General features: G+C 39.4%; 1 protein-coding gene across 1 annotated transcript; it reads left to right on the top strand.

Annotated features, from left to right (window-relative positions):
- Positions 1–1,609: 1,609 nt before the first annotated feature.
- Positions 1,610–24,671, top strand: LOC115440795 (peroxidasin). The gene is made up of 11 exons (XM_037442935.1): positions 1,610–1,831; positions 9,492–9,703; positions 12,482–12,652; positions 12,960–13,118; positions 14,048–14,266; positions 15,331–15,528; positions 15,753–15,889; positions 20,002–20,169; positions 21,233–21,465; positions 22,367–22,533; positions 24,258–24,671. The coding sequence occupies exons 1-11, from the start codon at positions 1,686–1,688 to the stop codon at positions 24,488–24,490; spliced, it is 2,043 nt and encodes a 680-aa protein (XP_037298832.1). The 5' UTR covers positions 1,610–1,685; the 3' UTR covers positions 24,491–24,671.
- The last annotated feature ends 1,768 nt before the right edge of the window (positions 24,672–26,439 follow it).

Raw genomic sequence — 26,439 nt, 5'->3', positions numbered from 1 at the left:
TAAAAAAATATGCTCTTTATATTTTTTTCATGATTACCCAGAACTAATAAACGTAATAATTATCTCATAAATTTTACCTTTTTATTGTTTCAATATTATACGAAACACTTTATGCGTACAGACAAGCGTTTCCGTATATTTTAACATACTGATTTAGACGACAATAATGTTAAAGAGTTTCGAGATTCTAGTTTTATGATTTACATTAGTCATCTATTCTGCGCAATTTTCTTTATTTTTCTTTGCATAAGCACCTTCAACAAAGTATTAGGTCATTAAATGTGAAATTAGCGTTTTGTCGTACTGGCCACTTTGATCTGAAATATCACCTCTTTGGTTAAGAATTCTAAATTCAAATTTATAAATGCATTTAACTGATACATATTTTGAGTTTCGAAAACAGTCATTGATTTGTTTTTTCCTGGTAAGTTTTTCTTTGCATTTTTCATATCGCATGATGGAAAACATCAAAGACATGCAGAGTTCTAAGAAAGCTAACAATATAGTTTCATGTCTTTGATGACATGAAATATCGCTATATTTATAGTAAGAGTTCCACCGTGGCACCAGTGCTGCAGAAACAGCTCGAAGGATTAACGATGTGTATGGTGCTGGTGTTGCACGTTTCTTTCTGAAAATTTTGACCATCAGACCTAATGTAAACAAAATTCAAAGATGAATTAATGAAAGCCGTTAATAATCGTTCTCAAATTATGACAGGACCAAGGGAAACAGAGATTCTTTTATAAAAACATAGATAATGCAAATTACATATAAGCATAATTTATATAAAGTCGTGTTGTAACCATATTTAAAGTCTGAATGCAAAATAAAATGATAATCTCAACGCTATCTTAAAATAATCACAAATCATACTGAAATCTCTAAATTATTCTGTTCTAGTCAAAATTTATTATTATGTTGTCAAATATTATGCTAGATTATATATCTGTCTTTTTTTTAATTCAGTGAGTTTTATTTTTAATTTTTGGCACCTTTTTAGGCCACGGTCCAGCTTTTAATTGCTTTTTAGAAAGATGTCTGTTAAAATTTTAATAAAAAGAAAATTATAGTTAAATGTCGACCTATGTAATATAATAATACGGGCCATGTTGAACACCCATGTTCCTACCACCCCATTATACATGTTTTTGGTTGAACACCCATGTTCCTAACCCAATATCCATGTTTTCAAAAAAATTTTTTTTTGGTGTTCCAAAATGTTACTACGATTTTATTGTTAGTTATTTATAATTAAATATGTTGCAATTTGATCAACGGTTTTCTTTATATTCCTTAATAGAACATTTTAAAATAAGGTGGACCATCAACCTTACTTAAGATATTTAAAAATGAGTTCCTAATTATAAATTACATGTATATTTAATTATTTGATAAATGAAATTCAACAAATGCAACTTCTAAAAGATCATAGGTACATTATATTCAAATTAATTTGACTACTGTTTTAATATAATAATTCTGATTATGATAAATTATTCCTGCAATATTACTTCACAAATTTCGTTGTTTTTATTTTATTTAAGCAAACTCTAGCAAATATCAGCAATAACTTAGCATACTTTTAACCAGGAAAAGAGCTACCTCATTGGAGCGGGGAGCATCCAACAACAGAAGAAATACAGAGCGCAGTCAACAAAGGCAAGGCTGCGCTCTCAGAGCTAATGAGGGTCGAGAACCTCAGGAAGCCGTTGGGCAGGAATACTCCTGCCATCAGGGCGCAGAGGGCGGCGGCAACCGAGGCAGACGTCAAACCTATGGCAAGCGCAGCGTATGCCGCAGAACAAGCCACCAAGGCGCTTCTGGAGGGGTAAGAACTAATTTGATTCAAACCTTAAAATCTGCGCAGTTATAGGAATCCCAATATAGACACCATAGACTAGAATCGGTCTGATAAGTCACCAACGTAGGTGTATATCGTACCTCGCATCTTCTACGAACGCTACTTAATCATCTTTTTTTTTTTTTTTTTTTTTTTACGTAGGTAAATCGTCAGTTGACTATCTCCCGCCTTGGGATGGGCGGGAGGGCGTGTCAGACTTTTACCGACTAAGAACCTACGGTGTTCCCATCCTTTGCCTATGTGCCTAGGTCCAAGATCCGGTGGCATTGAGACCTAGGCAGGCACCGGCCCTAAAGGGCCCCGCAGATTACTCTGACACTGCTCTTCGAGGCGCGCGTGGAACACTACGCGCCGAACACACGGGCCGTTGGGGTGTTTCGGGCGACGGGCTACCCAATGCTCGTCACCCGACGGTCCGCGCCTACGGAGGCCGACGATCCTCAGCAGACGTTCGACGCCCGCGTCTTGTGCGTCTGCCGTGGCGGATGGGACGTTGGGCGCTTTGGCGCCGTATCCGCTCCGCCACCTCCTTTGCGAGCATCACGTCCTCGCAGAAGGAGGTGACTGCGTCCCACTCTCTCGCCCCGGAGCATGGCTTCTACCAGGCCCCGACGCGAGAGGTCTCCGCCACCGATGGCCGTTGTGAGAACACGGCGGGGCTCAGCCCAAGCTGGGCACACCTCCACCGTATGCTCCACCGTGTCCTCCGGCCGATCCGCACAGTAAAAACACGCGGGCGTATCCTCCACCCGGATCCGATACAGGTACCTGCCGAAGCAGCCGTGACCGGTCAGTACCTGCGTCGTCCGGAATGAGAGGACGCCGTGACGTCTCGTCAGCCACACCTCGAAGAGGGGACTTACCGCCGCTATAGTGGCGTGCCCAGCCAAGGGTTGCGACAGTCGTTGTCGCCATTCCGCCATGAGGTTCTGCCGGAGCTCCGTCCGCCGCGCGGCAATTTGTCGCGGTAGCGGAGCTACGCCCCGGCTATGCGCCTCCCCGCGCCACACATACAGTGACGCAAGGACCTTCGCCTCGAGACCCCATGGCGGTAGTCCGGCAAGGAGGCCCGCCGCCTCGCAGGAGATCGTGCGGTATCCCCGTATCAGCCGTATGGCCATCGCTCTTTGTGGCGCGTTCAGAAAGCGGCCTTGCCGCCGCGCCACAGCTGCGGACCACACGGGGGCACCGTACAGGGCCATGGACCGCACGACTCCTGCGTAGAGCCGCCGGCAGGGAGCATTTGGCCCCCCCAGGTTTGGCAAAAGACGCCGCATTATGCAGGTGAATTTTACCAACCTGGGAGCCAAAAGGCGGATGTGCTCCTTGAAGTTCCACCGGCTGTCGAGGACGAGTCCCAGGTACTTCATCGTCGACCCGACGCCGATGTGAACCCCTCCTGCCGTGATCTGGAGACCCGGAGGTGGCGCGTTCCCCCGGCCATGAAAGCACATGGCCTCGGATTTGTGCAGCGCCACCTCGAGTCCCAGTTGCCGGATTCTCTCAACGACTGTCGCAACCCCAATTGTAGCCGCGTCGACCGCCGCCTGATGCGACCCCCCGTGAGCCAAAACTAGCGTGTCGTCAGCGTAGCATACCACGCTGACGCCGCTCGGGAGGTCGGTGCGCAGCACCAGTCGTATCCGATGTTCCACAAGAGCGGCCCCAGAACCGAACCCTGCGGAACACCGCACGACATCTCTCGCCTGATCCATTCCCCTTGGCGACCGGGGTAAATGACGGCCCTATCCGTCAAGTAGGCCCCGACAACGCGACGGAGGTAGGCCGGCACCCGGTGATACCGGAGTGCCTCCCTGATACAACTCCAGGGCAGGGTATTAAAGGCATTGGCGATGTCAAGCGACACCGCCAAGACGACCCTACCCCGGGAAACAGCATCCCCCGTCGCGAGAGACCTCACGCGCATGATGGCATCCACAGTAGAGCGCCCTCTGCGGAAGCCAAATTGGCTGTCCGCAAGATCCGGCCCAACCCTCGTCAGGTGCTCGACGAGGCGGTCTGAAATAACTCTTTCGAAGAGCTTGCCCACCTCGTCGAGCAGGACGATGGGCCGGTATGCGGACGGACTGTCCGCGGGGCGCCCATGCTTCGCGATGAGGACCAGTTTCCCCGTCTTCCAACGAAGTGGAAACTGGCCCCTCTCCAAACATGCCGTGAGGAACCTCTGAAGTCGAGGCCCGAGATCCTCAAGGCCAGGACCCAGGCTTTTCCAGGCAAGCCGTCGGGCCCTGGGGCGGTGTTCTTGGCCTTCATCTTGGCCACCGCCACCCTCAAGTCTACCCCGGTCACCGCGGGAACAGTGACGTCGTCGTCGTGGTCCATGCCGGGCGCCGCCGAAGGCGGAGCCATGGGCGGAGGAGCGTGCTCCCCTAGTGCAGGGAACAGAGCGCCAACGACGCCCTCGACCAGTTCCTGCCGGAGACTCTGCGTCAGTGGGGCGCCCAGATGCGGAGCTTGCTCCGCACCATTTTGTAAGGACGTCCCCACGGGTCTGCGTCAAGAGACTCCAGCAACTCCTGGTGGGCGCGATTCTTAGACTCTAGAATCGCGCCCGAGAGAGCGTCTTTTGCGTCTCTGTACCTCTGGTATAGCTCCGCCTCTCGAGCCACCGCATCCACAGGCCGGATGCGGATTTGGCGGTACCTGGTGTACCGGCGTCGCGCGGTATAGCACGCCGCCTGGAGCGATGCCAGCTCCCGCGACCACCAGTACACCTTGCGCCGCGCTTGGCTTCGGCGGACTCGGGGCATTGCCGAGTCGCAGACAGAGGACATAGCCTCCCGGAACCAGTCGGCCTCGTTATTCACATCGTCCGGCCTGACCGGTGCTTGCACCCAGGACTGGACGATGGAGGCTTCCAGGAGGAGCTCCCTGTCCAGCTGTCTCAACGCCCAACGTGGACCACTTGGGGCCCGTCGGACTGGCGCGCTCGAGGGATCGGTGGAGACGTCGAACCGGATATACCGGTGGTCCGACAGCGTCTCCACCGCCTCCATTACTCGCCAGTCGACAACACGCTGCGACAATGCGGGGCTGGCAAACGAAATGTCCACCACGGACTCACCCCGCATCCGCACACACGTGGCGACGGAACCCCTGTTGAGGACGTCCAGGCCAACCTCCAAGGCCCAGTCCTCAACCATTCGCCCCCGTACATCCGTGTACCGGGAACCCCAAGCCTGGCTCTTGGCGTTGAAGTCCCCCAGCACGACGACGGGAAGCGAACCGTACTCGACGACGACGTCACTCAGCTCCCTGAGGGAGTTGTGGAACTCGGCGAGAGTTCGGCTCGGAGAGAAGTAGCACCCCACTACGACTATCCCTCCGAACCGAGCTGCGACACAACCCTGGCCCCTCTTCACCCGCTCGTGGGTCAGGGTACCGGCGGCGGCCGACGCGATGATGGCCACCGAGCCGCTCAGGTCCTCCACCCAGTCATTCCTGGGCGGGACAAAGTACGGCTCGGAGACCACGGCGATATTAATCGACCACCGCGCCATGCTCTGGAGCAAGAGATCCTGAGCTCTGGCGCAGTGGTTGTTGTTCGCCTGGAGAAAGCGCAATGGGGCCATTAATGGCATTCCATTGCGCTCTCTCAGAAGTAGCAGCGGCAGTGCTAGCGGGAGCCGCGGCGGAAGCGGCAGTGGAGGCCGTGGGCCGGCGTTTGCCCCGGTATTGGCGGGAGCGGCGCAGGCTCTACTCCCCGCCCGGTGTTCGGTTGGAGCTTGCCAACCGCCGCACAGGCTAAGCAGTGCGGCTTGTCGGCGGTGCACGAGCCGATTTTATGACCGGGCTGACCGCAGCGGAAGCACAACGCGCTGCGGTCGACCTCCGAGGTGCACCTTACCCCGACGTGATGTCCGGTCTGACATCGGTAACACCTCAGAGGCTGGGGCTCGAGCAGCTTAACCTGCGCCGACACCCAGCCCACCAAAAGCCTCCGGCCCTCAGCCACCACTTTGGCCGCCGTCACGGGGCAGCTGACCGTGATGGCCAGCATACCCGCATAGTCGGGACGTAGGGCTCCCGGCTTCAGCTCTTCAGCTGAGCATCCCGTGGTCCCGACAATGGCGGCCACCACTTCCTCCACCGTGAACTACTTAATCATCTCACGTAGATGTTAATTGCCAATGATGATGATGAATATATATATAAAGTTTTCTATCAGTGAAAGTCAAGTCAGCCGATACGGATATTGTGCAATTGGGTGCCATATAGGCAGTGGCGAAGGGTGCAATTTTTCGAAAGTGGTCACAACACAACATATAGATATAAGTACTAATAATATGCATTAAAACGGTCTGTAAATCGTTCTAATGGTAATTAGATTTACATAAATTGCGAGAGGGAAGTCGGCAGGAATCGGGTTCTATGGACCTATTGCCACGGTTATATAGGTAATATGCCGTATTGCCTAGATAGGTAGACAAAAAAATATGTTTCAATTTAAAACAAACAAAGAAACGCACATCACGCCTTTTTCCCCGAAGTGGTGGCACCAGGGCACCCACATTTCGCCTCCTGTGTTCCGTCCCATGATGTAACAGAGGGCGAGCTTATTGCAATAAGGGGCAAAAATCCCAGACTCCGAACTGATACTGAGCTCAAAACCCCAATATTAATTTACCTGACACAGGATTCGAACCCGGTACATCAGTACGGTGGTCGTAAGCACATCCAATACAACTACGCCACCGAAACATTTTAGTTAAGTGTTAATATAAGTATCATGGGTTTTGCACATGCGATTTTGAGAAAAGAAGTCACAAACAGTGAAAAAAAACATATTATTCCAGATAAAGTTAAAACAAAATTATTTTTTGTTAATTAATGTGCAAGATGAAACTAGTAAATGAAATGACGTTAGAAAAGATATTTTCCGATTTAAATTCTATATGCCAGATACATAAATTTGATAAGCTATTACTATGTCGATAATTATAGATATATTTTTCTATTTAATAGAATCTGTCTACTTTGTTATATAAGTTTTCGTTTAAAAACAATCAATAATTGAAATAAACCTATTTGCGTATTTTATCGGGGTTTTTATATTTTAATTTTCGCCATTTCGAAGACTACAGCCTTCGTAGTCAGAGGGTGGACTTGTGTTGGTCATCAGAAAAGTCAAAATTATAATATTTACTTACATTTACAATTATACAATTGTAATACGAATAACCGCAAAATAGTTTCATTTCAGTGTCTGACATTCGCGTGAACATGAGAAATCATAAACAATAAATAAATATTTTAAGACAGTATTTTACAGAATTTTACTTTAAATTATTTTCATTAGCATACCTACAAAAAAATTGTTATAAACAAGTGACCTTAATATTTATATTAAATTATTCAGAGCATTTAGCATTATTGTATAAAAATATACAAATGTGACGATTCATTACAACTGGGAAGTAGGTTTTTAAATTGAAACTAGCTTTTGCTCGAGACTTCGCTTGCATTACACTATTTACCGGAATAACACTCGGATTGAATTTCGAGCCGTCAGAAACGGACTTTCGCTAAGAAAAACCACGGGGAAAGCTACAGTTATAATAAAACCTAGTAAAGTCAGAGGCGCTATTCCGTCTATAGGAATGAATCCTTTTATTGCAATTACAGGCGTTCTATTCTAAGCAAACTTCGCTTCGTATAGGTAAGAGAGTCAAGAAATTCCTTATTTACCTGTACGGTTATCAAAGCTGTCTTTCGATTAGAACGCCTGTAATTTCAAAAAGACGAATATGTAGACGGATCGGGGCCCCCATACCTTCAAAACTATAGAAGCAGCACAATCAAGCTGTTAATAACTAATCCATCTTGTAATCCCTAAGGACATTCACCCTACTTTACCTAAACGCATTCACCTACATCACCCTTAATAAGTTCATTTACTCCACTATAAATAACCAACATAGGATTAGAATTTAGGCCAACAGCCGACAGGTAATGCGATAAGGTAAGAAACCACGAAACAGTATCCGCGTGTTTGGCTTCATTTCGCCTGGCTGACCACAGTTATATATAAGGTTCCATTTCGATTTCCGTTACCAAATCCATATTAGTATTTGATACACAAACAAGGTAATACCTATAGATACGTCATATGTTACTGTTAATTATATTTTTATTGTGATCTAATAAAAGTTGCAAGAGGTCGCCGGATGCGGATCGCTTTCTTTAGGTTGATCTAGAAATCTTTGGGGGAGGCCTATATTCCGCAGTGGACATCCTGCCGCTGATGATGATACTATTCTGATTATAATACGTTGACTGTTGGTCTCAAACATCAGTGCTGTAGTTCACCCTGTAGCATAAGCTGAACTGAATCCACCTTGGTTTTTGGTTTATTTTCTAATTTAGTCTTCTTTGTTTGTTATTTAAATTCGTTTTTTGAGTGTTATGAAAACCAAAAATTATTACTTTCTTTCTTTCTTCACTGTGGCAAGTGACTTGCTCGTTTTAATGCGTGTGTTTTAGGGTGTGCCCTCACACCTTTATCCCCAAATGTGTAGATAGATACGCAAGTACTCTACCCACTCTTCGCCACGTGTACTTCGTCCCTTATAATAAGAAGCGAGTCTATCGCCATATTTGGTATAAATTCCAGTTTCAGGACAGACAGTGATAATACTGAGAAAAAAATATATTTTGTACGACCCGGGATTTGAACACGGGGCTTTGGAGTCACCGAAGCAGTCTTGTTTCATCCATATTATTATAAGTAATAAAATAGTTACATTACTTTAATGAAAATCATTGGCATATATTATACCTAGTATACATCGATGATGGTAACCTTATTTTAACTGCAGCAAAAGGATACTTCGCCTCTCATCAGATTTCGATGCCAGGTACTAAAATGTGAAGCACCTAATTAGATAATGTAATTCTGCACGTAGTCTAATAACTTTATGTATTTTATATGCATCTATTTTATATTTCCAGTAAGTATTCTAATATCAGTAATTATTAAATTCATAGTCGTATCAAAGTGGTATTACGTGTTTATTTAAAATGTAATTTAACCGATTTTATTTTTATTTTAGTACACCGTCTGTTTTTGTTAGCGCTTAAGTTCTGTATAATTTTGGGGTTATTTATAAAAACAACTTTGATTCCTAGTAATAAAAGTATTTTAGAATTACATTGGGCATGTTTTTAAAAAAAGAATCATGGTGTACATGTTTTCTACCTTCATAAGTAACTCAAAGGGAATTACGTCTTGGGTTCAATTCCAAAATCGACAGCCATAATATATTATGTCTAAACTTATCTAATTTTTTAGTGTGACGTCACATTTTTGGATATATTACACATCTATCTATCTATACTTCTATATATTATGGTATGTATAGCGCTGAAGAGTTTATATTTTGCTTGTTTGAACGCACAAATTTGAAAAACTACTGCTTCGAATTTAAAAATATTTCAGTGTCTAGATAGACCATTTATTGAGGACGGCTAGTTAGTAATTATGTACACTGTTTTATTATTACGTACACTACATGACCTTCCTCTCCAATAAAGTATCAATTATAATGAAACAGACAAACTGACTTCAAGTAGCTTCAAAAACACTTAAGTCTTATCCTCTTTCCAGGATGCAAACCATGCCGAACAGCGCCGTCGGCGTGGGCCCCCTCATCAACGAGACATTCCCGATGCCGTGGTATTGCAAGAACCAGACCGCGCCCTGCCCTGCTACCAAGTACCGATCCTTGGACGGCACTTGCAACAACCTAAACCATCCTTACAGATGGGGCGTGTCACACACCCCGTTTAGAAGGATCCTACCGGCTGTTTATGGAGACGGTAAGAATAAAGATTAGGGTAGGGTTAGTAGACAGCCCCCCCACGAGGTGGACCCACGATCTGGTGAGGGTCGACGGAGTCCGATGGATGAGAGCGGCCCAAAAACGTCCCTGTGGCGCTCAATGGGGAGGCCTATGTCCAGCAGTGGACGATTCCCGGCTGAAATGAAGGATAAAGATTGGCTATTGTGAAAATTGTAATTACGAGCTTAGGAGTTTATATGGGTACAGTAAAGTGACTCCACAGAAATTAATGGTAAGCGAAGTGTACAAGAGTGCCGGCCGTGACTTGCATAAAGCAGCAGACCGGCCTCTGTGGCGTATTTTGGGAGAGACCTACCCAGTAGTGGACTGCAACGGGCTGATGATGTTCTCGAAGTGAGCCCCAGATAGAATGTCGACTGACGAGATATGATTTTCTTTCGCTAGTCGACACAATTATGCCGGCCTATTTGAACCGCATGTACAAAATATACTTAGTACTTGAAAAGTAATAACATACTAGAGACTAATTTTACTTACACTTTTTATTAACCACTAAGTTGTGTTAGGTCAAGGGGATCAATTCCGTCTACGAGGGGCTATATTCGTCTTTTCGCAATTAGGGGCGTTCTAATCGAAGGATAGTTTAAAAGCCGTATAGGTGAAAAAGTCAAAAATCCCCTTTTTACCTATACTACTACCAAAGCTGTCATTTGACTTGAACGCCAATGATTGCAAAAACATAATTCCGCCTTTTTAGACGGAATAAGGCCTCCTGACTATAATTATTGCTTTCATAAAGTTATTAGACTAGATTTTAATATATTCAATATAATCATTTGAACAACACTATGAGTAACGCGTTAAAATAATACTTATCTTTTATGACATTTAAAAATTTGGCCTTATTAATAATTTAAAGAACGTGTGACGCAAAACTAAGAGGCAGGTCACATTAACCGACCTTTTCAATAAACAATTCCAAATTATTTTTTCAATCTATCTCAAAAATAGACCAATCAGAACAAAGACTTGTGGACATGCTTTCAAATGAATTATTTTGGTTGGTTCATTCTCGGAATCGGATTGAAGATTGAGATTAGGGTCCTTTATTGAAAACGGCAGTAAATAGATGAAGGAATGGATTCTGGCAAAACCACAATATATATATATATATTTTTTTTTAATTGCTGTGATCGATGCGAGTTTGCCGATCGCCTGGTAAGCTATACGACCGCCCATAAACAGCAGAAACACCATCCAACACCTTGAATTACAAAGTATTGTTTGGTATTCCATGGCACTCGCCATCCTGACATATGAGATGTTAAATTTTATTATGTTCTGTAGTTACACTGGCTAAAATATTCTTCAAACCGGAACACAACAGTGACTACACACTGCTGTTTGGCGGCAGAAAGACTTTGCGGTGGTACCTACCCAGGCGGATTTTCCCATATGTAAAACCTTCCGCCAGTAACTTAAACTAAATAATTTCAACCGAAGAGAAAAAATTTTATCGCTGCCAGCAAACGGGCTGATATTAATTCGGCCAGACACAATGTAAAAGAGCCGTAGTAGTCTAGACATAATCAAGCATAAGAGTGCGTCACAGCTCGCACGCGTTAGATTATTACCAATTTACCAAGGCGTTTACGACGAAAAAAGATATTTAAATTTATTAATGTTGATCAAAATCTAAATCTAAAGTCGTTTTTAATTTACGATGTCTTCCGTTTGTTGAGGTAAATCGAACGAAGCCCAATCCCATGAATTTTCTGCTATCACTCCTAACAGCGGCCTTTACTTAAGTAGCTACAGCAAAAACCGTATTATATATAGTCCTGGCTCTAATTGAAGTGAATTGAGAAACACGTATTGACTACAAAATTACCTTATTGTTATTGATACAATTGTAATAGTTATTGCACTTATTCATTATCGTAAAGTGTCATTAGATTGTAAAGATACAAATCATTAAATGGCATTAAAAATTTATGAAATTTTTAAGTTACATCAGCTTGGAATGTGTAGAGAAGAAAACAAACACATCGATATGCCTGACCAGGAATTCAAGCTCGTCATCTCAGAGTGAGCAAGTCGTACCCAGCCCACAATATAATTACGCCATCGAGGCAGTCAATATTCCGTTATCGGGTTATTAAAACGTTTTTACCATATTTTTTTTTATGGAACATACCAATGTCATATTAAAATTAATACTTATCTGGCCACCTTTGGAATTAAGAAGCTCGTAAAACTAATTGAGATATAAAATTAGGAGCTTTGGTGTAAACAGTTTGATCTCAATCCCTTTAATTCATTTATAATTAGTTTCCATTCTTAATTATCTTCCAGATCCCATTATCATATCGTGTCTTTCCGTATTAACGGAGGTTTAATACAATTACTTAAATAATGAGCACGCATATCCAATAGTTTTATCTTCTCCCAAGAGATAAATAGTCAGGTCTTAAATGAAGTATTGCAGGATACAAAAACTCAATTCAAAATTGTGGGTATCCATATTCGTGATTATCCGTCAGGTCACAAAGAATGGCCTACTAAAGAATTAGCATGGAAGCATCATATGATGAAGTTATGATAATAAATCTGTATAAACATAGGCAATAGCTCATCCTCTATTACAAGAACTTAGCGGTATAAGGGTATGGTTACTCCCTACTTCTAAAAAGTGAATAAGGCGTGACGCTATATGTGTAAAGCCCCATCCATAAAGCACCACCATTTCGTAAGCTTAATGCTTTGAGGCCAACATAATCTGACGATTGTCCAGGGATCAGTTCTCCCCGCACGGGAGTGAACGGCGCACCGCTCCCCAGCGCCCGTGACGTCAGCGTCACGGTTCACCGGCCTAGCTACGCGCACGACTCCTCCTTCACCGTCATGCTGGCTGTATGGGGACAGTTCCTGGACCACGATATTACTGCTACTGCGCTTAGTAAAGGTACGCGAAATTGTTGTAAATTCTTGGAATATTGTTGTCGTTTATTTGATGATGTTATGCGTGCCTAAGACGTTTTACGTTAATATCATATTAGTCAGTCAGATGCTCCAATGTCCTTCAAACGAGACATAATAATAAACCATCCAGAATTCTCAAACTGGCTTTTGCCTACAAGAAACTTAATAAAACTTATGTAATTAATTCAAATCTGAGTTATTTTTTCAAGATTAAGAAAATGCATATATTATTCAAATATATTTTATTATCTATTGATTGATTCATTAAAATATCCATGATGTGTATATAGGACAGAACAGCTCAGCGTTGTCATGCTGTGATCCTGAACAGCCGCCGCATCCCGAGTGCTTCCCCGTGCTCCTGGATGTAGAGGATCCCTTTTACCAGGACTACAACCTCACCTGCATGGAGTTCGTGCGCTCCGCACCGGCGCCTACGTGCCATTTTGGTATGACACGTTTTTTAGTATAATTCAGTTGATATAAATTATACAACCTACAAAAGATCTAGTGCGTACTTTAAGTGTAAAATAGATGACTTCGATTTCATTCAACGACCGGATAATCAGGAGTAGCGAGATCGAGCAATCAGATAAATTCAACAAAACACGAAAAATGCACGAAATTATAATTTCCAGCTAATGCGGTGATAAGATCGATGTCTATATCACGAAATTGAGGTCGGAAAATAACCTCTCAGACTATTCTTTCAAGGCTATTATTCAGCAGTCGATTCTATATGCATACCTAAAAAGAAATAATTATCCAGAGCATCTCTGCTAATGCTGGCATTTATCATGTTATTTTCACATTCCCTTCGTCTTTGGCTTACAATTCCAATTCATTGACTGTCAACTGAATCTAAATAATGATTAACATTTTACAGATTCCGTACAGTGTACACCACAACTGCCCTTTCTTTTGCCTTTTCCAATGTCCATGCCATATGGTTGTCTTCAAGATATTGCCTCGAGTGATAAGACCGCCAATGGTGCTCTATTAATTATAAGTGGATATACTAACCCCCTTATTCATAGACGTTGTTTATTTAAGGACGGAGCATTGGTGTGATAACAAGTCTGTTTCTCAGTGCTGACGGCATGGCAGCCTTCGCAGTGCGTAGACATAAGGCCGTTGTGACTGGCTAATATTGAGATTTGAGATACAACTTGAATCCAGTTGGCTGTCAGATAAACAAAGCTGAGAAACAGATTTATTATCACAGCAATGCTCCGTCCTTAGATAAATAACGTCTATGAATAAGGAGGTAAGTCTTTTACGCTTGTACATGTGTACAATAAAGAATTAAATAAATAAATAAGACTCTAATAAATTGTTACATTTAACTATGAAAAAATCTTAACCCTTCTGTTATCAGGTCCTCGCGAACAAATGAACCAAGCGACAGCATTCGTTGACGGCTCCACGGTGTACGGTTTTGCGCAGACCACCACGACCAAACTGCGAGTCGGCTCTGGTGGGTTGCTGAGGATGCTGGTGGTGGGCAACCGCGAGCTCCTGCCACCTTCCACCGACCCCAACGATGGTTGTAACACGGTGGAAATGAATGCGAAGGGACAGTACTGTTTTGAGACAGGTTTGTTACCACATACTATGATGATTCAAATATTGGCGTGCTATGAAATACTTGGCTTTATTCTTAGTGTTGGTTATTTATCCATCTATTTCAATTCCCAAAAATACTTAATTTAGTCTTGCCTAGTTGTTTGGATGGACATTCATGAATAGACGCATCTGCTATGTAAACATTCCTAGGGTCTATTGAATAAATTTATTATTTTAATTTGTAACCTAATGTTTTTTTATTGTAGCATATATAATAATATATTGTAACAAAAATGTAAATAAAGTTTTTACTAAACTTCAGAACAACTCGTTAGTCATAAAATTAGCGGAAATTTTTTGTCTTCTAGTTTCCATAACTGGTATTACGATTATAACTTTTACTTGACACTTATGCAAATTTAAATAAATTTAATTCAGACCATTAATTCCAAATCTGACTTGGTGATATTGTTCTATTGCATACGTATGCTTACCGCGTCAGGTCTCAGATACGATCTCCGGGTTAGGTCAATATTCGGTTCCTGCTTTGTATCTGCCAGGAGTTTGGAAGTCTGTTGTGCCTGGAAATTGCCAATGGGCTCGTCCCCTCTTACACGAGACTTGAAATAAAATAAGTCTGAGGCAGTGCCGCATGTATGTTTTTATGAGTGTAGGCCACTTTATTTCTGCCGCCCCAAGTAGGTAGGTTTATGTATGTATTGTTGAAAGAATGTTGAATATAATGTTTGTGGCATAATGTTTTGGTTACCTTCGTCATGTGAATATAGTTATTACTCTTTGGTAATGTCTGTTTAAAATTTAAAAAGCTTTTGTTGTAACTTGTTCGCATAATAAAACAGTTCGTTTGTTTTGGTATCCGTGTATAATTTCAACATGTATGTATGTAGGTTTATATAATACTTAATAATTTTTCTTTTGTTTGCATTATGGAAGGCACTAAAGTTAAATAAACGAATGATTAATTTAAACAATTGAGCATCCTCTGAATTCTGCCGCCCATAGGTCGCGTCCTATACGACCTATTTACAAATCCAGGACTGGTCTGAGTTCATGATTCCAAAATAATAATTTTAGGTGACGCAAGAGCCAACGAGAATCTACACTTGACGACAATGCACTTGATCTTAGCGCGGCAACACAACAGACTAGCGATAGAGCTGAAGAAGAATAATCCGAGGTGGAGCGATGAAGTTGTCTTCCAAGAAGCGAGGAGAATCGTCGGAGCGCAGATGCAACACATTTCTTACTCGGAATTCTTGCCCTCTATCCTTGGTAAGTTTATAGATAGAGATAAATGCGAGTGTGTTTGTTATTTGTTTATTAAATAATATATAAGTAAGGTAATATAAGTTAGGCAGTTATTAAAAACTGAGGCGGTTTTAAAGAAAAGATACTTAAAAAATAAATCGTAGTGGACGGCGACAGGCCGATTGATTGATTGAATGCAGACGAAGGCAATGATATGCATTTATAAAGTAGAAACTGCTTTCTTCCAGGCATTGACGTGATGTGGGCCCTGAACATGACCGTGAAGGACACCGGCTACTCGGACGCGTACGACCCTACCGTGGACCCCTCCATAGCGAACCACTTCTCAGCTGCCGTGTTTAGATTCGCCCACACTCTTTTACCGGTAAGTTATACAATTGTAGAATAGATTAACAAAATTTAGACTTTGCATACATCTGTTTAATATGTAAAAGAGACTTTACTGGTGGTACGTCTGTCATATGTGAGAGTCCGCCTGGGTAGGTACCACCGCATTGTCTATGTCGGACGCCAAGCAGCAGTGTGTAGTCACTGTTGTGTTTCGGTTTGAATGACGTTGTAGCCAGTGTAACTACTGGACATAATTAGACTTAACACCTCATGTCTCAGGATGGCGAGCGCAGTGGAATACCAAACAATATTTTGTAATTCAAGGTGTTGGATGGTGTTTCTATTGTTTATGGGCGTTCGTATCGCTTACCATCAGGTGAACGGCAAGCTCGTCTCGTTATTCAAATCAATAAAAAAAAAGAGAATGAAAATAGGATTTAAGTTTAATCTAGGTCTATGGTTAAATTTATCGTATTTGTCTTGCTATACAGTATGTTTAGGGCAAGTCGAGGGACCTGTTTAAGAAGAGTATTCACTGTTTGATTCTTATCCTAAATACGTATAAAATATATGACCTTATTTTTTACGGGAACTTTAGCACCACTATATTGGCCTTCCTCAGCCAAGTTCGAAAAGTACACACGTTGAGAGCTTTTACGATATTTTTCGAAGTTTACATTTTAATTAAATTTCTGCGTATATTTTTATTTGTAACATGCAAGTATAAAATGCTGTGTATTAAAATAGCTCCATTTACTAAGAATGTATACTGTACATATTGATATTTGAGTTCAGACGATGCAAAAGATACCATGGATTAACTGTAAATTATTATATAAGTATTTTAAGACGTTTCCTCGAAAATTCCTCAACCTTATCTCAATTGATATTACCTTGTGAACTTATTCAATGAATCCTTGAAAATTGTATTCTTAGTTAAAGTTTCAGCTATTTTTGAGGATCTTCTTGAGGATTCTTGAGGAATATCTTCAGGATATTCCTATGAAGTATTGCAGGAACAGTTGGAAATCTATTATTAACACACTTGAAATAATATCAGAATAAAGTAATCAGATTGTAAAACTGTTTACAAAGCTAATAACTTTCCTCGAGTCTTCCTTAAGGTAAGTCGCGAGGTACCTTGAATTTGACAACTGATTCAATTCAATTCAATTTTTAGATTGTGGCTTCATTGTTGGCAGATGATGATTTTGCCAATGTCAAAGTAGAAAGTAGGGAAAGTTACGGTAAAACAGTTCATTCCTTTCCTCGAGAAAGGAAAAGTGTTGAGTGGCGTTGAGTGGAGATTTTTTTCAACTAAGAATACTGATTACCTCCAGTGAGGTTGAATGGAGTCCAGGAATATTCAAGGAAACGTCTAAGATACGGGTGTAAGACTTATTTACGGCTCATTATGAAAAATATAACATGAAAATATTGTAGGAATAGTATATAATAGAATATATCAATCGTGTTCTTATCACTAAGAATCATCTAATTAGAAACTGCCCATAAATACTGGTTATTAAGAATGAATGGAAGTCAAATACTGACACATAATTTAATTTGTTACCGATATTATCAGCGAATCGTGTTCTTTAGAAAAATCGCGCCGGATTAAAATAAGTATGTATTAAAGATTCTAAATCTGAACCGACAAACAAAAATGTAATGATGCCGATTACTCCAATTATTATAATTTTAGATGTTACAAAATATATTAATGCTACATATTTAGCGTATTATTAAATGGATTAAGTTTTAATTCTGGTTTTTATTAGAGTATATTTGTTATCCTTGATCCTTATACTTAGAAGGTAGGGAGGGCAACTGGGCAACAGCCCGGAGCCTTGCCGTTATAGAGAGGCCTTGCGGTGTTTCAGAGGACCTTGTTTAAATCTTCTTAACGACAAACCTGTTCAAATAGGGAACCTTAGTTTAAGCCTGCCCGGGCCTTGCGCCTGTTTTGTTATCCTCCGCCCAGGAAATCTCATCAGCTAAAACTAAACTGAACTGACCTGATCTGAACTGGACCATGTTGTCTATTTCTTTATATTATTTTCTTTCTATCCGAAGATTATTAAAAAGAATGAAGAAATCGATTGTTTAAATTGTTTTCAATAGCTTCACTAATAGCATTTGTATTTTATTCATTTTGTTTTTCTTTACGATAACCTCTTGGTATATAGTATTGTGCTATTGAATTCATACTTCACATTCCACAATCGATTATTGTGCAGTCACTAGATTTAAAATATGAATTATTGTTATACCCTCAACATCTTGTCTCTCATTGAAATAGAATATCGTCACATTCTTCAAGCACTACGTGAGGTATTTGATTTAAGGAGCCATTGAAGTCTTTCTGAATTCGAATTTGAGGTCACAGTTCAAACAATCATCTATACATATTATAAAACAAAGAAACATTGTATTCTATTAATTCTTTTATTCCAAAAACACATTTTAGTTAAACTGAATTGGAATTTGCACCTAGATTACAATGAAATCTATCATTGTAAAATGGAAACAAGTCACAATCCGTAGATATTCCATTTACAACCCTGCTTAAAACTTTTGAATACACATTAGAGACCTAAGGCCCTCTATTTAGATCATAAAGGCTTAAGTTTTGTTATGTAGCACCTATACAAAATGAATGATGAAAAAAAAGTAGTCGTGATGTTGTTATAGTATGTATCCAAAAATAGTAGATCCACTGATTTTTATGTTTGAAATTGAGATGAATAATGGATTTAGATATTTGTATTCGGTAATAATACAAGTAATAAGTTAAAAACTGTTTGGATTGCAGAAAACGTTAAAAAAATAGGCATATTCTCATAATAATAATATGTTAATGTCAAACGTTGATAATTATAATAAAATAAACATTTGTTTATATTAATATTATAATTAATCCGAACGCAAACGTTCAAACAACGTGTAAATATTTAAACGTTTTATTATTCCAGGTTCTAAAGGAAAGATAACCGTTTAATTTAAAAAACTACCGCAAATTTGACTTAAATTATTATTTTCATTGGAACGAATGCTATTGGAATAATATCTTGTATTCATTAGTATTTGCTTCAGTTAATTCTAGTCTACTACGTATTAGCTTTGTTGGAAACTGTGGTCGATTTTATTATTATTTTTCTGTATGTTCAGTTGTAATTGTTCTGTGTGTTTCCCAAATACTTAATAAATAAAAATATAAACATTTGTGGTGTGTATTTTACTGAATGCTACGACGCCAAAATTTTAATTTAATTTAAATTTTGACGTCGTAGCAAATCTTTATGTTTTTATTTATTAAGTATTTGGGAAACACACAGAACAATTACAACTGAACATACAGAAAAATAATAATAAAATCGACCACAGTTTCCAACAAAGCTAATACGTAGTAGACTAGAATTAACTGAAGCAAATACTAATGAATACAAGATAACAAAAAAAAATCTTACTGATTACAATTATGGAAAATCAAATCATATAATTTAAAAACAATTGCAATCTTCAGACATAACTGTAAAATGTTCAATGTAGGGTTTAAATGATACGTTTCCCTGGAACATGAGAAAGTAGATAGAAACGATTTTGGAACTAATTCATTCTTTATAGACATTAGGCAATAAAACCATATCTATAGTACCATTATCTAGCATTTAAATTCATAATGATTTCTTATATTCACGCAATTATTAGATATCGAAATAAAACTTACTTTTTTCGGTTTATATCGCGGGTTTTTATATTATTATTTTCTCCCGAAGTTTCGAAAACTTTGCAGCCATGGTCACGAGGGAACTGAGTTAATCATCCGAAAAGTTAAACTTACGATATTTATCTACCTTTTTTAAATTATATAAAGGTATTTATATTCCTTTTTTATAGTTTTATTTCGATATTGATTGTCGTCCATCTTTAACGACATATACTACAAATCAATCGTTATTTTAAGAATATCGATTATCATCTTTAATAACAAAGTTAAGATTTACTTTGAAATGGATATTTTGAAGTACTTCGTAAGAACTCACTAATTGCAGATCGATTCTAACAGTTCGGCCTGGAACCGGTATAGGAGGGCTATATTCAGCAGTGGAATTCCAAAAGCTGATGATGAAACATTTATTCCAGGGTCTGATTCACAACGTGGACGCCAACAACGGCTCCGTCAACTACATCCACTTGCACCAAATGTTGTTCAACCCCTACGCTTTGTACAACGCGAGAGGCCCCAAGAACGCCGTGCGTTCTGCTCTCAACACGTTGGTGCACGCTGTCGACCCTCATGTCACTACCGAAGTAAGTTTACCTTTTCAACACTTTTGCCTCATTTTTTTAAATGTAATAGTCGAGTGACTTTATTATTTTATAATTGAATCGTGTTTAATTGAAGTGATGCCTAAGAAATAGGTAGATATTTACTAATATTATACAGAGGAAAAAATTGTTTGTTCGTAGAGGCTAATCTCTGGAACTACTGAACCGATTTTGAAAAGTCTTTCACTTGTAGGGTGTACAGGGGTGATTGATTATTAAAAGTTACATAATAGCTGTTTTTTGTACTTGACGGTTGTATTAACGGTTGCTGTCACTAATAGAAACATTATTAGGTACCTAATCCTGATTTGTATAGGCTTTTACCTCGGGTAAATATTTATCCCGGAAGAACATTTCATGCGGCAAATACATAATATAACAATATCAGCTGTAATTGTCTGTAGGTATGCGGTAGTGATTGTTTCACGTCCAACTATTATAGTTCAACACAATCTCCATATCAGCAATAACGGTACATAAATGTGTGGAAAATACCTGCGATTACTTCTTTCTATATATCGAGGTATTTAATGCCGAGTGTACTTTCGACACTTGAAAAGTCAGATATAAGACAATATGTGAAATATTATTGAATTTGTAGCGCCTTTGTTAACTCTGCGAGGAGAGAGGCGCAATATTATATTTTATTATTGTTTTTAACATGCGATCAGTCTTTTTGACTATGACCAGATGAGATGTTAGAGGTGGTACATTCTATAGAGCGCTACCGCTACAAAGGAGTAAACGCATTTTTTTTATATCTTTATTTAAGGAGCTCGGTCGTTACTTCACGACTATGTCGCTCCGTACGTCCACTTTTACCCGTGCCTACTAACTTTTGATGAAATCAAAATATTTTTTTAATAAAGCATTTGCTTCTTCTGATACAGGAACCGACAAAAAACTATTTATGCTACCCACATTAAAGCTCAAAGTATGAGACCCACTCCGCACACACTCCGACAAAACAGAGTTAGCGCTTTGTTATAAAAAGCGCAATGTTATATAATTGATCAAATAATTCAAATCTTTATTACTTGTACAGCTAAGCAACCACCTATTCGAAAACCCGGTCGCCAACGTGTCCACTCCATCCAAACCGACCGGACCCTGCGGCTTGGACCTGGTCTCTCTGAACATCCAGCGCGGGCGGGACCACGGGCTGGCGCCGTACGTCCAGTGGCGTGAACACTGCGGACTCTCGCGGCCGAAGACCTTCGCAGACCTCAAAGCTATATTTGATGAACTATCTCTTAGTCGGATCTGTAAAATTTATAAGTAAGTGTGTCATGTCATGTAAAAGATGCGATAGCCTAGTTGGGTGTGGAACTGACTGCCGAGGCGAATGGTCGCAGGTTCAAATCCCAAGGGCACACAATTCTAACTTTTCTAAAATGATGTGTGTATTCTTTGTAAATTATCGCTTGCTTTAACAGTGAAGGAAAACGTGAGGAACCCTGCATACCTGAAAAGTTCTCTATAGGAATTTTGAGGGTGTGTGAAGTCTACCAATCCGCATTAGGCCAGCGTGGTGGACTAAAGCCTAATCCCTCTCAATAGTAGGGGACGCCCGTGGACAGCAGTGGGACAGTATATAATACAGGGCTAATATTATTATCATTATATTATTATACCCGATGGGGTAGGCAGGAGCGCAACTGGTGGCCCTACTTTCCTCCGTATATATTGCATCTTATACTGTGATAGGAGCCAAGCCAACTCCGGGATGGTACTGAGCAGAAAACCCAATATCACTCACCCAAGGGCCAAGGATCGAGTCTAAGATCACAGCACTGTAGTTGTACCGTAATACTTCTAAGTCACCGAGTCATTATATTTGGACTAAACAATTTTGTTAGATCTTGGAGTTGATCCGTGCTCTGCATTATACGACCGGTTCATGGTTTAATGTATTTAAAAACTAAATTGGAATTGATTACAAAGACTAACAGTTTTCTTGAAAAAATTAGGGGAAGTAAAGGGGATAATGCCACATGAAACTACAACCGTCACAATATAAAAACCACACAATGTTTCTTAAGGTAGGACGTGAAGCAAAGAACTCCTAGTCCACAACCCGTATACGCTGGCATAAAACGGAAACATTTCCTTCAGATAAGTTAATCAAAAAGTCAATTTACTCACACGGATTACTCAATACTACATTTTTAATTTGCAGTAGCGTAGAGGACATAGATCTGTACACCGGAGCCCTAGCGGAAAACCCCAAGGGTCGGCTTCTAGGGCCAACCCTGACATGCCTCATCGCGGACCAGTTCCTCAGGCTGAAGGTCGGGGACAGGTTCTGGTATGAAACATCTGATTCGACTGTTGGATTTACTTTGGGTAAGGCTCTTTATAAAAATTGACCGTTAGGTAATTTCAAATTTGTACTCTACTATCTAATACTGATTGATTTCTAACTTCGTTGTGTAGTCTGTAAGGTTTCTAAGGCAGAATAATTCGTAATTATCATTTCATACGTTCAAATGATTTATATTTTCTTTTCCTTTAAGATAAAATAAGGGGGGATGTGAGTCAATAATTGAGGTGTCGAGGGAGGGGAAGTGGGGTCGACGGTCGGTACTTTGCGTCGTTGAATATCTCGAGCTTCTCATAGAGTATATATTTGAGGGTAACCATAACTAGCTGCAGCGGCTATTCTGATAGTTTAGATTTCGCCAATTTTGCAAACGCATACAGTACAATAATGAAATCTACTTAGACATGTTGAAGATAAAGTATCCTAATTCTTAGAGATTTACTAAAGTTTTCTTGCTTCCAAGCCTCACAGTGAAAACGTTTAGTTTGTCTATAATTATATTTTCCACCTTCCATAATCGCATTCTAATATACGATCAGCGGAACATACTTACAACCATGTCTCCAAAACAATTTAGATTACTTTTTAAAACAAGCTGGTAATACGAACCGCTCAAATTATGTTGAACTGACGTCACTTTCCACGCAACTCTTTGTTGTTGGTTTTTTACTTGCCAATTATCTTGATAGACCATTATCTGCCCTTTAAAGCGTGTAATTAATTGTGAACAAATCCTTTTATGTCAAAATTATCTTTAATTGCACTTGTTTACGACACACGTGATCTTTTGTAATTGAGTTATGATTGGTGAACTTGTATTAAACTCGCTTTCTCTTTTTAATGTATTTTCTTGGTTATACTATTCTTTATTGTATTAATTATGAGGTTAAGAATTGTCAGAGCGCTAAGTCGTAAGATATGATTTGCAAATTAATGTCATTATCAATGGCAAAGGGTGAAATTTTCCAAAATTTCCCAACACAACTTATAGGTACAGTTAGCAACAAAAGTAGCTGAACAAATTCGAAACTTTAAAATTCATCTACACATGAATATCAATCGAAATATTCTTTTTTCTTTATCCTCAATACCGTAAACCTTTTGAAGTTTATTTTTATAACGAAAAAACGTTTGTTGTCGACGGACACAAAAATTTACAGGTGATTTAAATTTTGAATTTGTTTAGCTACTTTTGGTTGCTGACCGTACTAGTAATATGCATAAATGCCAACTGGAAATCGTTTTAATGATAATTAGATTTTATAGAAATTACGAAAGGGAAACCGGCAGGTATCATGTTATATGAACCTATGTTCCTATGCAGATGAAATAATCACATAAGTAATGATTCATTTTCAAGGGTTGCGAAAATCCGGTGTGTTTCTATAAGATCTAAAGTCCTGTGTGTTTCTATAAGCCGTACCTTGTCAGACTAATAAATGTCTGTCAGGTTAAAAAAATATATATAACACAACATGTGATGTAATGTTTTAAAGAAGTAGACTGGCCAAATATAAATTCTTAAGCTAACTCCACCTATACGTAGCTCAAAACAATTTGAATACAAAACCGAAAAAAAAATCCACAGAGTAGATAGAGATCTATGCAACCATCCAGGAATCATATCAAAGGCTTCAAAACATCAAATTACCTCTTTCGATACAAACTACAACCTTTTGCTTACTAAGAAGGTATCAATGATAAACTAATTTAATAAAAATGTTGTAATGTATTCACAACATTCCAGAACAACTAGATGAAATCCGCAAGACGACGCTGGCTGGAATAATCTGCGCTAACGAGGCTCTACTGGACCAAGCTCAGCCCAGGGTCATGGAAGTGGTGAGTGCCACCAACCCGCTGGTCGACTGCAAAGAACTCCCTCAACCGAGCCTCAAACCCTGGTACAACCTCGACGGGTCCACGCCAGAACAAGTGAAAAACGACAAAAGAGACGGAGCGAAACCAAAAAGAAACTAATTAAATAGTTAACTAGGTTAGTATCCAAAATGTAATAACTAAAAACTAATTAAATAGTTAACTAATTAGTATCCAAAATGTAATAACTAAAAACTAATTAAATAGTTAACTAGGTTAGTATCCAAAATGTGACAAATGGATGATACATATAATATTTACTGTGAAGTATTGAGTGCCCGCGTCTAGCCGACATCTTAACTAGATAATGCCAAGTAAACTATTTTGTCACTTGTAGAATTATATTTTCTAGTATGATGCTTTAAACTTACTATATGTAAAATAAAAATGAGGGAAATGTAGAAAACAGTGAACATTATCAAATTAAAGGATAAAATAGTTTCTACCACTTCTGCGAGTTTAAATTTAGTTGTTGAATTTGAGTTAGATATCTTCTTCAGGAAAGATCGTAACCGACTTTTACTACTTTTTGGTAAAACGCCGTTTCTTTAATAATTCTAAAATATTTGCGGTATATTTCCTTTATTTTTATAAAATGGTTATTTTTGTAAGTACTTATATACTTACTGCAAATAAATTATATGTATTTTGGAATTGGTAGGAAATAATAATAAAGCCGTTTATATATATTTTTGAAATTAATAATTATGAAACCCCTCTACTAAAAAGTGAAAAGTCGGATACGATGTTCTTCCTAAAAATGCTCGATATAGCGATGTTGACTTTTTCTATTAGACAAGTTAATAAGTAATGGTATAATTACAAGCAAGTGCCTGAGTCGTTAACCAAGTCAAAATTTTTAGTCATTTATCAAGTTCACGTGACTATTTTTTAAGATATTTTCGACTTTATTTGATTTTTTGATGTCTGATCGAAGTTTGCTGAACCATTTTCAGCCTTATAACAATACACTGACGATCAAATGATTAAATCACGGAGATGATTCAAAATCGATTATAACGTAGCAATAAGTAATAAGAGGTTCATTAAGTGTATTTAAATAGTATAAGTATTTGAATTAACAACATATTAAGGAAATGTTAGTTTTAATGATACAAATTACAATAAGTTACATTCCATTGCTGCCACTTAGTTCTAAATACACACGTATGTTATATTGCTCTAATATTTTAGATAGGCGCTTCATTTTCATTAACTATAATTCAGATAGATCTTAAGTGTTATGTTTTCAGTTAACATCCTTTTTTATCTACATTCTAAATGCTATGTCCTATGCTTATTAGTTATTATACATACATAGTATGACGCCTCTATACCATAGGGGTAGACAGAGACTATGGATTGCCGCTTTGCACGATTCTGGCATACATATATACATACATTATGCATATTAGTTATTATTCGCTATTTAAAACGGGATTACAGTTGAAGTAATGACGTATTGACTTATTTTGTCAAGGATTGCGGTTTGCGTACAACAATAATAATAAAGTGATTGTCGTTGTATGAACAGCAATTAACAAGTTGCTATAATTATATATATTTTATACGAGCACGAAAAAGTAAGTGTAATTGTTGGTAAGCGGAGTGGGCTTCAGATACTGTTAACTGACGAGCGATGATTACCTCTCGCCAGTCGATATAATTGTGCTGGCCTTGCGCGGTGCCTTATGGCAACATATTTAGGGTCCGCCACGAGCAAGATCCCATGCTATACAAAATATATGCTGCCACTATGGCAAAATTTACATCCTGTATGGTGGTAACTATTCGGGCGGACACATGTATGTTACTTACCACCGACATGTTATTAATTGAAAATTAAGTTTATTCATTTTTTTGGCAAGTTAAAGCATAGTTATATCAGCAGGACGAGTCAACATTTAAAAAATCAACTAGAAATGCTTACGGATTATTACATTGCATTTAGGTTTGAAATTGTAGGATAAGTAATTACATCTTCAAATAGGGGACCGGACTCATTTTTGTTCTTTATTATTATCAAATATTTACGTTATATAAATTATAAC

This window comes from Manduca sexta, chromosome 25 (genome assembly GCF_014839805.1).
Source record: "Manduca sexta isolate Smith_Timp_Sample1 chromosome 25, JHU_Msex_v1.0, whole genome shotgun sequence".
In the NCBI taxonomy this organism is placed as follows: Eukaryota; Metazoa; Arthropoda; class Insecta; order Lepidoptera; family Sphingidae; genus Manduca; species Manduca sexta.
Note: the sequence above shows the minus strand (reverse complement) of the source record. Positions and strands in the feature narration are given on the sequence as shown.